This window comes from Cetorhinus maximus, chromosome X (genome assembly GCF_964194155.1).
Source record: "Cetorhinus maximus chromosome X, sCetMax3.hap1.1, whole genome shotgun sequence".
Taxonomy (NCBI): domain Eukaryota; kingdom Metazoa; phylum Chordata; class Chondrichthyes; order Lamniformes; family Cetorhinidae; genus Cetorhinus; species Cetorhinus maximus.
Window position 1 is genome coordinate 5,553,696 of NC_135917.1, and position 12,744 is coordinate 5,566,439.

The 12,744-nt window shown below is 41.1% G+C and overlaps 1 protein-coding gene across 13 annotated transcripts in view; it reads right to left on the bottom strand.

The window, feature by feature from the left end:
* kmt2d (lysine (K)-specific methyltransferase 2D) overlaps nt 1-12,744 on the bottom strand; it is a 235,081-nt gene that overhangs the window by 155,984 nt on the left and 66,353 nt on the right. For all 13 annotated transcript variants that reach the window (XM_078534392.1, XM_078534393.1, XM_078534388.1 and 10 more), the window contains 2 exons: nt 4,870-4,977; nt 1,506-2,617 (listed from right to left, as the gene is read on the bottom strand). In XM_078534392.1, the coding sequence (XP_078390518.1) occupies nt 1,506-2,617; nt 4,870-4,977 (1,220 nt within the window). The remainder of the gene's footprint in view (nt 1-1,505; nt 2,618-4,869; nt 4,978-12,744) is intronic.

The window sequence follows — 12,744 nt, forward strand, 5'->3', positions numbered from 1 at the left end:
TGGGAGTTCCACCTGATGTCATCCTGCGTCGGCAAGTGGGCCCCGCTAGGAAAGCAGAGCATGAATTTTGAACACAGAAAAATTCTACAAGCGGCAAGATGAATGACTAGTTGCTCATTCAACACTGGATGTCTGATAAACACTTTTTTCTACCTCTCTAACACCATTTCTCAGCCCCTCTACTGTCTGTTGTCAGAGCTTGGTCAGGATACATTTGAAAGATAATCCTATGCCTGCAGATGATGCTGCTGAGGGGCAGCATATAGATGACAGAGCAGGGGGTTCCAGAGATAATGGTGCAGAGCATGAAAAGAAACTATAAGTGGAAATGCTCTGCTTACAATCAAATATGTTGAATGGAACCAATGTAGGGCATTCCCATTAAACTGAACAATGGAGAAGGGGCCATGGAGGAGTACAATGTGGGTCAGCTGTGCCCATGACTAAGAGGTCAACAAGAATGAGGAAAAATAATCGGTATGATAGATGTTCGCCATGGTTCAGTGAATAGCTTTCTCATGAGAGTCAGAAGACTGTGGATTCAAGACCCACTCCGGGGACTTGAGCACAATGACACTCCAGTACAGTTCTAAGGGAGTGTGGCATGTCTTTTGGATGAGGTAAAAGGTCACACAAAACATTTTGAAGAGCAGGGGAGTTTTTCCAGTGCACTGGCTAATATTGGTCTCTGAACCATAACAAAAAATGAGAGTCTGGTTATCACATTGCTGTTTGTGGAATCTTGCTGTGCACAAATTGGCTGCTACATTTCCTACATTACAACAGAGACTACAGTTCAAAAAGTACTTCATTGGCTGTAGAGCACTTTGAGACATTCCAAGGTCACAAAAGGCACTATATAAATTCTATAATGCACCAGTCATAATGGATGTCACTTCTGACTTTAATTCAGACCATTTTGGTGTTGTAGCAGAGATGTAAAGCTGATTGGAGAGATTCAAGCATGAAGCTGTGGGAAAAATAGGCACAGATTTTGGAGGCAATATGTTCAAGCAGGGGAAAGGAAGGTTGGAGATGGAGCAGTAGTTTTTAAGGACAGAAGGGCTGAGGGTGAGTTTTTCTGATGAGGGGTGGTTATAGTTGTTTTGAAAGGGAGAGGGAAAGTACCTAAGGGGAGGGAAACGTTTATAATTAACCAGCATGTGTTATATCCTAGAAAGCCAGTTGGTGAAAGATGGTACTGGAGTCAATCTTCATTCAACCTTACATTTACTTACAGAGTGAAACATTACACTTCCTAACTCAACCCCACCACAGTTCCAATAAATGTCTCTATATGTGCTCAAGTGAAACTGCAGTTAATGCCCACCACCTGCATACTATTAGCAGCATGGTGGGACCAGAAAAGGAAGCTGGCTGATTTGTGTTTGTGCCCTCGTTCACAGAACTTAAATCACATCCATTCACAACTGTTTCACAAAATGGACCACCTTCCTTCCATTTCAACTACCATTTGAAAATAAAAACTTTTCTTCCTCTCTTACCTGTTTGACTCGAGGGCGACCTGGCGAGAATCGCCGCTTCATTATAGCAGGCTTGCCAGATTCACCCTTCATCATACCAGAGTCAGCTGGCAGGGAATCTTCAGTTTCTGTTAGCCGCAGGTCTGAATTTGACTTTTCAGCCTCTTCTTCCACCCTCGGAGAAATATCATCTGCCGCTGTCATACAAACATCCATGGAAGCCAGGCCTGCATCACGGTCCAAAGTAACTGAATAATCTGGTTCTAAGCAGGTGCTGTTCGAGTCAGTTTGACTTTGATTTGACATTTCCTCCACAATCTCAGATTTAATGAACATGCTACAGACAGGGTCTGTGCTCACAATAACCTGCACCTCCATTTGAGCATCTTGCTCAGTCTTTAGCTTATTTACTGCAGGTACAACCTCCATAGGGGTCACAACATCATTAATTTCCATCTCAACAGGGTTATCCCTGGTCTCCATCCCATCTGAAACTATATCAGAAATTCCACCTTTCTCCATGAAGCCACAAGTAGAGTCAGCAGGAATGTCACAGAGTTCAGTTTTGTCTGTTTGGACTTTGTCAGTCTCCTGCTTGATCAAAACAGAGGAGGCACAACCTAACTGTGCTTCAGCAGAATTACTGGCAGAGTCCATCAGGTCAGAGTCTGTGACAAGATGACTGGTTTTTGACTCCCCTGGGACGGAACTAGTGGGACTAATACCCATCTCTGCAGGAACACTAGTCTCTACCTGGTCTAACACAGAAACTGAGCTCTCCATTTTCACTTCCTTCTCCTGTATAAAATCTTCCGGTTGGTCTGTTGTATCCAAACTAAAATGTTCTGGTAATTCTTTTTCTGCAGAGAAAGACTCCACTGAACTTTTAATGCTCTCAGAGTGTGAAGCACCTGCCCCGGTTTCCGAGGTTTGATGAACTTCTGTATTTTGAGAAGAATGGAATCCCTCATCAGGTTTCTCATGTTCAAATTCTTTCACTGTAGTTACATCGTCAACACCATTTTCCTCAGAAGAATCATGAGATTGAGATTCCACCTGCTCCTTGATGCCAACTTCTGATGTTTGTTGTTTTTGAATTTCTGTTTCCATGCTACTGCTAGTATCAATGGAATCTATCAAAACAAAATAAAAATTACCACTCCACCATTAGCCTTCTACCACTTACCTGAATAACCAATTTTGCTAATCCCCTATTGCTTGCATAGAACATTTGAGAAAATTAGCAATGACAAACTTCCCAAGACAAATTACAACTTAAGTACAATTTGGGGAATAAAGGAGACAAAACAGTTTTTGAAATCATTGGAGTCTCAGAACATGTTGTAATATAGTTTACATAACAGTCTTCAAGGATTACATTTCAAGTGTGCAAGGTGGCCCAGTGTAAAGAACATTTCACAATCTTTGAAGGCTTCACTTGCAATGCCCTTTCCTGCCACTTCAGTGAAGGCAGTTGTGAATTTTAAACAATTCTTGATTAGCTCTCATGGTTTTTAAAACTTTTTCTGTCTGCCTCACCCACCGCAGCTTCAATGGCAGAGAATTGTGGAATCAGACTCCATACCAGGATTTGAGCTCACAGCCTAAGCTGACACTCCAATGCAGTATAAAGGGAATGCTGCACTTTCAGATGCTGCGCTTTGTATAAAAGTTTAAATTGAGGCCACTTCTGTCCTCCAAGTGAATGTTAAAGATCTCATGGTACTAATAAAAGAGCAGCAGGGCATTCTCTTGACGTCATGGTCAACATTCCCCCCTCAAATCAATACCACCAATAAACATAGGCCATTCCTCACATTCCTTTTTATACAGCATTGCTAGTACAGCAAGGCTACTCTATTCAACTACATACAAGTAGCTCCACAGAGTACTTAATTGTGAAGCACTTAGAGACAACTAGAGGATTTCCCACTGCATGGCTAACAGGAATCAGAGGGGCAGTCACCCAGAGACCATATGGCGGCAGAGGCAGGCACTGTAAAATTAACGCTGAAAAGTATTGGGCAGGTTGGTCTGTGGGGTCTGCCAACAGACCAGACTCTCAAGAGAGGAAGCAGTGGGAGTCCAGATCACCAGGTTGTGGAGGTTAAAACGTAAAATATACCTGCAATAACAGAGATGGAACTGTGGCAGAATCCACAGCACCACCCTGTAATAGAGCTGTTACAGGCAAGGCACAACATACATACTGAAAATCCTATCAGAACTACTGGCATTACATGGAAACGTGACACACAAGTGTGGACATTTTCAACACTGAAGGTCCCATTAAGAAACGTTTACACTGAGGTTTTCAGTGTAGCATATGCAGAATTTTAAAATTTCCATCCTTACTTCCCTCAGCAACCTAGGATGCATCCAATTCAGACCAGGGTAACTTTATTTCAAGTGCTGTCTGCCTTTTAAATACCTCCTATTTTTATACATTTGCTCTACCTCCTCCTTTACTGTGACATTGGCAGCATCCTCTTCTTTTGTGAAGAGCGATGCAAAGTACGCATTTAGTACTTCCGCTATGCCTTCTAAATCTGCAAGATTTCTATTTTGGTCCCTAATCTGCCCAACTTCCTTTGTCTATTTCTACATTTCTAAAATACTTTAGTATGCCCTTTTATGTTACCAACTATTCTTTTCTCACTTTGTCCCTCATGTTCTCTTTTAAGTTCATCTCTGCACTTTCGGTATTCTGCTTGACTGTCCATCGTATTATGAATCTGGCATTAATCACAAGCCTTCTTTCTCGTGTCATTTTAATTGCAATTTTTAGTCATCAGGGAAGCACTCAGTCTTCTTAGGAGCAGGAAAATCACATTCAGCCATTACTTACAGATAAATTTTGTTTAGGATCCACATTTCTATACTTTGCTAATTCAGCACAGAACTATAATTTCCTTCCAACCAAATTTTATCCTCATTCTTCTTTCCTCCCACCCACTCATCTTAAAGGGTTAACTCCTGAATGTGGTTTCCACGGCACTGGTCATCCTCCAACATTTCACCCAGGCGGTCTAACCAATGAACATCAGCAGGTTTTACAACTGTAGCAGGGACATCACAGGCGGGTCAGTCACATTCTATCTTGTTCTTTCATTGCCACTGGATCAACATTCTGGAATTTCTTACCCAACTCTATGAAAGTGCAATCACTACAAGGATTGCAACAGTTTATAAAAAGAAAGGTAGAATGGATATTTTGGCCAGTAAAATGTTGAAACTATTTATCTTTCATGAAAAGAATTCACTTGTACGGATGATTTAGCCACTATTAGAAAATCAAACGATATCAAAATTAATAAGATTGTTGCAAGTCCAAGGCATATCTCAAAACTGATAAACAACCCCAGTTTAAAAGCATGTTTCTCACCCTCCTGTTTGCGAAATGAGTCTCCAGCAACACATTCACTCATCAGTTGTTCTTCTGGTTCTACATCCTTTCTCTGCCTTTCAGTCCATTCAGTTTCTTTTATTTTCTCTGCACAACAGGAAGTAACATTTTTCAGGTTATTTAAATGTTTTAAAATATCCTCAGAGGCTGCAGTAGCAGCCAACTGTATTTAGATTTAGACACCATTAACACAATGGTACAACTCAATAAAGCATGAATTTGCAATGCCATAATTATTGACAGACACAAGTTTGATCCTCACATTACTGATTTCCTGGTCTCAGCAACACCACTGGAAAGGCTATGCTGAACTAACCTTACGGCCTCTGCTGCGTGCCTCATATCTGCTATCTCAGAATGGCCTGAAAAGCAGACCATCACCCACTCTACTGCAGTATGTGTAAGCCAAGGATGAAGGAATTCTTCCTTCACAAAAATGAAACCGAATCTTCCAACTACTTCAATATATATTGAAGTCATGCATTATTTTTCATGCAATAGTAAATTTTAAATGGTCATGATAAATAACTAGATATCAGTGTACAACAATAGCTTCCACAAAAGAAATCACAAAGCTTTATTTTGCTGCATTAGACCTCTATTTTGGAATCAGAAGTACCAGTGGGCCAAGTGGGAAGCAGAGAAGTCGCGAATAACCCACTGAGAATCATTTCTGCAAACCTGAAAAGTGCTGCATGTTAATATGGCAATCATCATCTTGTTAGAACCAATTGCTAGTTAAACAGGTGATGGGCATTAATTATTCCAACTGAACAGAATAAAAAGGTACAGCTGGAACATTGTGTGGAAGCTGTTAGCATTGAGGAGTTATCTTGGAAATAAACCAGCTTTAACTAAGAGACCTGCCTGGATAAATTCTTCCACCACAACCTCTTATTGTGAGTAACATGGTAGCAGAGGATGAACTTTAAGCTTTGCTGATTGATTGCTGTATATGAAGATTTCTGTCTCAATCCTTTGAGGGAAAAGAAGTGTACTTTTGCTAACAATCTAAGTTATGGAATGGAGGAAGGATAGTACAAAATTACAAGCTTAGACTATCCACCAATTTTTTTTTTCTGACTCTGAACCTTAACAGCGATGGAAGGCTGAAGCTGAAATGTGGACCCAAGTTACTGCTATACCCTAGAAGAAGCAAGGTATAGCTTTGGTGTTATCATTACCAGCCAAAGGTAAGATAAGGAGTAAAGTATTTGCAGAGTAGAAAGTGGGTGATTTGGATAGTGATGAGGGATTAAACTGTCTGATACAAGTTCTATGAAAAGGATGAGTTAATTGAAGTGTATGAAGCTTGGATGATCTTTGATAGGTTTAGGAAATCAGATGATCAGTCCATGGAATAATATATCATTGATTTTGATAAATGGTATAGGAGACTACAGTGATTTGACCTTGAAATTCCAGAATTGGTATTGGCATTTAAATTACTGGACTGTGCTTGCATTTCCCATGTTGATAGTCTTTTAGTACTAACAGGGGTTCAGTTCTGTGGGAAAGAATCTTAGATCAGATGGCTGCTGCCCTAAAAATTTCTGGGGTAACAGTTGTTCTCTACCACTTTTTTAGCAAATGTGAACAACTATGCTGTAAAACAAAGGATAGAGGATTAAATAGTGACTGAATTTCATGGTCAACCAAATATTAGATGAAGATTCCAATACAAAGATGGGGTTAATGACAAGAGGTCTGAAAATGGTCATAAACCCTAGCCAATTTGAGTCCAGACAAAAAGTGTGTCTGGGATGGTGACTGTAGATGCTTAAACCCAAAAAAATGCAAGGGGAATGGTTTTTGGTGTGATTCCCAGAACTATTACGCAATGAACTGCCCACAGCAAAGGAATTGTGTTTTTGAAGTGACCCACAAGATGGATTCATCTGAAAATGATGAGGGTGACTGCCATGATGGAATTGTATTGATCAGAGTTTGAATCTGTTGATAAGTATCTTGATGGTAGATTCCTTCAACTGTGCAGTTCTGGACAGTGGTTGCACTTCTATGGTATGCAGCATAGACTGGCTTAACTGCTATCTGGAGTCTTGATGCTGAAGGTCAAGGAGTATGAAAGCTCTATCTACTTCAGGTTCGAAGATGACAATACATTAACATCCTCCACGGGTGGTCCTCCTTTGTAAGATAGCAGGGATCAATCTGTTTATCAATACTGATGTGGTTGCTAGCAAGATACCACTATTGCGGAGTCAATCTGTGATGAAGGCGGCTCAGATGACGCTAGATTTAAAGAACGATAGAGCAGCAGTGTTCGGGAGGGAAAAAATGTGGATCTCCATTTTCCTCAGTCAGGCCATTACTGCTTGTCACTAAGGAAGCCAGAGATTTCTCATCAAAAAGTTCATGAAGTTTTGTAAACTTAGAATGAGAATTTGGTGGACAAAAAGATCATTTGGAAATTTCAGTTTCAAGAAACTGAAGACACTGCTTCAAGATGCAGGAGTGGTCGATAAAGGATATGATGATATTGAACGAGTCACTAAGTGTGAAATTTACCTTAAATATCGCAAGACACCTCTGACCTGTTGGGAGCTGCCACTAGCCAGTGAGTTTAACGATGCAGTGGCAATGGACTTGAAAGTTTGGGACAAGGGTAGGGTTTTTTTTAACTACACTTCATAGGTATGGCAACCAGATTTAGTCTATCCACTGTGATACACAGTAAATGAGGTCATGGAGAAATGGGTAGGAACACCAATGAAGTTACTCACAGATAACAGTGGGGAATTTGGCAATGAGAGATTTTGAGATGTGTGAAAATTTAAACATAATTATGCACACTGCAGCTGAGAGCCTAATTAGTAATGGTCTTTGTGAAAGAAACCATGCAGCAATAGATGACATGTTACATAAAATATTAGCTGATTAACCAGGTTGTAAACTGCAAATGGTGCTAGCATAGGCGGTGCACACACAGAACTCTCTGCAAATGGTTGGGAGGTAGTCTGTATCTGTTGGTGTACAGAAGAAATCCAAAGTATTGTCAGATGCTCCCCCTGTTCTAGATGGACTAGCATTAGCTCCACTCTTTTTTTTTTCTGCTCATCTGAATACTTTGCATGCGGTCAGAAAAGCTTTCATTAAAGCTGAGGTTTCGCAGAAAATTCAGCGGGCCCAATGGCACCGCATAAGACCATCAGGAATACAGTTTAGACAAGGAGACATGGTATATTATAAAAGGGGAAATCCAGAAAGAGTAGAAAGGACCTGGCAAGGTTATAGGGAGTGATGGGGAAAGTAGTAATTGTGCAACATGGTAATCAAACTTAGGGTACATTCTTCACAGTTAATTGGTACTGAATTTACTCTTTACAAGTTCTGAACAGGGCATAAAATGTGAGGAGGCACCATGCACTTAAACGTGTTAGGTAGTTGAGGAGCAGATGACTGCAGATTCAGGGTTGACTATGAATGAAGTAATACTGAGGTACAGTACAATGCTATTCATCCAAAAGGGCAATTACCCAAAGTAGGAACAAGGGTAACATAACATGCCAGAAGGGACCAGTGTGTGGAGGGATGCCACCATCAGGGAGAGCAGGAAAGGATAAATACAAACATTGGCTAAACGTGCAGGATGATGGACAGGAGACAAGACCTATCGATTTGCAAACAAAGGTAAAGATGTAGAAACCCAGAAAGCGCAGTATGAGTTCTGAAAGTGGTCATGGCCCTAGAAAAAAATCACAGGCTTGTGAACAGCATTCTGGTCGCATGGGAGGACGACCATAGTAGCAGTCCAGAAAAGGAAATGAATGAGTAGAGGCTGTAGCTTAAACAAGGAAGACTAGAGAGCAAGCTAGCAATCTCAGAAGTATAAGTCCTTATGACCAATGTTCTAGTAGCTGCTAATAAATTAAAGTAAGCTGATAAAGGAAGCCAAGCACTTAAAGTTGGAAGGAATTTGGGGTATATTCTGAAATACCTGACAGAGGACAGCCAGCTTTATCTCACAGGTGGATCTGTACAGAAAGGGTACTCCCAGACAGCACATAAGGCCCAATTGAGATTAGTAGCCCAAGGCTTTGAAGAGAGACTAGGAGGTCAGGATGGACTTGCCTACTGCAGGGAAATTGAGTTTGAAGATTTTTTTAGCTATTTTGGCATCCTATTCCTGGGAGTGCAAATCGATTGATGTAAAGGCTGCATTTTTACAGGGGGAGAAGCTTCAAAGGGAAGTTTTTTTTTTTGAAACCACCCAAAGAAGCTGGGGATGTAGAAGGAAAGCTATGGAAATTGAATGTGTGTTTATGGGTTGAATGATGCATCAAGGGAATATGGTATTTTTCTGTGGGGTCTGTCTTGTTGAAAATGGGTTGCATTCAGTTAAAGGCAGACCCCACTATGTTCTACTGGTACCATAAGGAGAAACTAGCTGAGATCTTTTATCATGCATGTTGATTTCCTGTGGGGAGGATCTGTAGAATTTGAACAATGGGTGATAAAGAAGGAATTCCAAGTTGGAAGTCAGGCTTCTGGGGCCTTTAAATACATACTTTTAGACATTAAGCAGAATAAGTTAGGAGTAACATTGAATCAACAATCATATCTAGAAAATGTTAATTTTATCCCAATAACTCGTGGTAGGTCCTCAAAGAGGATCCTGCTACCAAAGAAGTTTGATTGGGCAGTTGAACTGGTTGTGCACTCAGACTAGCGTCAGGCCTAGTCTATGATGTGTTGGAGCCAAGTAACATGATGAAACATGCTCAGTTGAGCAAGTTCTGAGAGCAAATAAAACACAAACTAAATTCTGAGATGTGCTCAAGTTTCCAGCCTTGGTTGGTCATTTTTAGTGATTTTTCACATGCCAATCTTCCAGATGGGTTCTCTAGCACAGCCGGGTTCATATTCTTGGTGGGAAAGAATGATAAATGTTGCCCACTGGCTTTGGAGGCCAAGAAAATAAAAAGGGTAGTGAAAAGCACATTGGTTGCTGAAACATTGGCCTTAGTAGAGGCATTAGATATGGGGATTTACTTGTCCAATATATTGACAGAAATATTATATAAGGGGAAAGGTTTGCCCATAGAATGTTATGTTGATAACCAGTCTCTTTGTGACAATGTTCATTCCAATGTCACCTGGAAAAAAGACCATGAATATACCGGGTGTGTATATATCCTTATAATGCAATGAAAATATTGCTGTTGTGTAGAAATTCGGGAATTATAGACGTGGAAACATGTGACATTATTTCTTTCTGTTTGTTTAGAAGTGTTCAAGTTTTATTGAGGGGAATCTGTTAATATGGCAATCATCTTGTTAAAACCAATTGGTAGTTAAACAGGTGATGGGCATAATTATCCCAACTGCACAGCTGGAACACTAGAAGCTACTAGGAAGTTAGTAGCACTTGAGGCATTATCTTGGAAATAAACCAGCTTTAACCAAGAGACCTGCCACAACCTCTTGAGTAACGCTGCAATGTATTGCAGACAAATTAATCAGGGTCAGTAACTACAATCAGACCAAAGTGCCAGCTAGGTAACTCATACGGCACCAGAGTGCCACAGAGTAGCAGGTGGTCCACATGACATCAATTGCTTATAGTATAAGGGTCTGGCACATAAAGGGTTAACATGAGAATGATTACAGTACCACCCACAGTAATGTAAGAGAACACATGACCCTCACCTAGGGGTTAGTCTAGTGTTGGACAGAGCTGTGTGGACAAGCATAGACAGCTCCTAGATTGAACCCTTTGCTGTATATGTGTACATAGTTCTTGTAGTTAGTAAACACATCCAGTTAACTTAATGACGTCTTAGTCTTAAGACCCACCGAACGGTACCCTGCACCATGCTTGGGAAAACCCAGGACCTCCGAAGCTGGAAAATTAAAGCCGCAGCATTCTGGCCTGATTAAAAGCACCTGAAGTGAAGACAGAGGGAAACTGCCTGAGAGAAGTTTTAAAGCAGAGGGCAGAAGAAAAGAGCTCTACTATGCAGCTGATGACTCCAGAGGCCACCCCTAGCAAGGGTGAGCTAAAAAATTGCAAGTTCTTGCCCAGAACTAGTTTATAAGCATTTTCAGTCTTTTAAAAGTCAGAGCAGCCTGTTTTCAACAGCACTGCAGCCAGCCAGAATCCCAAGTCAGCACTTGAACACGTAGTGGCTGAGCTAACTCCAAAAAGGGGAAAATTATTAATTTGGGAGAATTGTGACTAAATCAGCTTTAAAGGTCAGGTTTCAAAGCTTTCGTGACACTAAAGCAAAGTGCTGAAACAGAAGTCTGCAGCCATTCTTCAAAAATTTTTTTCACGGCTGTGAGTGCCATTGCAGCATGAGCCCACCAAAACCAGCAAGTGCAGGTAAACCCCTTTGTCTTCAAACGAATGGTGGCACCATCTTGAATTTCAGCAATTTCTTAAAGCTAAACCTACACATTAAAATACTTTTAACCATGGGTCAGAAATCCACTCTTCCAGATCAATTTGGACTTGAGGCCCAGATCAATCACTAACTTTGGAGAAAGATTCCTTAGATACATGGCTGCTTCAAGTTTGGATAAAAAGAATGAAGCTAAACAAGTTAACACTGCTTTAATTGTAGGCCTAACAGTGGACAACATTGCTAGACAAGAAATTAACCAACTGCTACATTTGAAGTGCTACTAAAATCATGGTTTGTTTTAACCTAGGAAGCAGCAAAATCCTCAAGGGCTAAATTTTAATGTGTCCAGCAGCCAGGAGAACCTTTTGACTCATTCATTAATTTGTACAAGATGGCTGAAGGCTGCAAATGCAGAGAGCTAAAATCTAAACTTATCAGAGGTGGAACAGTTGTAGGAGTAGCAGACAAAGCACTCACCATGCTGCAAGCAAAGGAAGGATTTGAACACTTGAGGAAAGCTATCCAGGTTGTTAGACAGCCTGAAATCCATGTGCAGCACAGGTCCATTTTAAGAGGAGAAAGTAAACTGCAGTACAAAGGAAACCCCACGTTCCAGTTAGTCGAATAGCACAGAAATGGGGACACTCCAGGCCAAGCAAAGCAATACCCTAAATGACCAGTAGATCAACCATGCCAGCACTGTGGAGCAAAGTGCCCTCAGGCAAGATCAATGTCCTGCAATTTGAGCCCAATGTTTTCAATGTAAGCTGTCAGGCTAAAACATCTGAACTCAGAAGACCCAAAGATGACTCATGAGGATCAAGACTGCACACCAAGTGGACACACAGCAATGCTTCTTGGTGAGGTCAAAGATCCTGGCTTTTTGTTCTGGAATGCAGACATTTCAGTTAATGGCTATCTCAAACTTTAAATTGGGCACCAGAGCCAGTATTACAGTCCTATCAGACAGAACCATGGCTGAGACCCCTCTGGCTTCAAACACCATTATGGGCCTGGAGGAATCCAACTTCCAGTCATAAGAATGAATTTGGAACCATAAGGTATGGCAGCAAACAAATCTTCGAGCTGATGTATGTCACCAGTCTTTTTCTCTCGAGCAGAGATGCCTGTATAGCCCCAAATCGCCTCAAAACAGATGATGTCAAGATGACAACTGTCATAAATTATACAGAACTACAAATTCCCAAGAGCTCAAACAAGAGTATCCTGACTGGGATTTCAGCTCTAAACTGTCTTCTCCCTTTGCACAGTAGGTTTGTCCATTCTTGTTACAGGTGCCAGAAAGCCCTGATTTGTCACACCAGCCAATCACTCTGGTTACAACACCTCCAGTGTAGGATAGACAAGAGCCTCTGCCTCCAGCTCTGACAACTGCTTGATGAGGTCAACACTGCAACTCCCAGCCAGCATGACAATGCTGGAACCAAGCAGCCATCTGTTGCTGACAGGGCAACACACAGCCAAA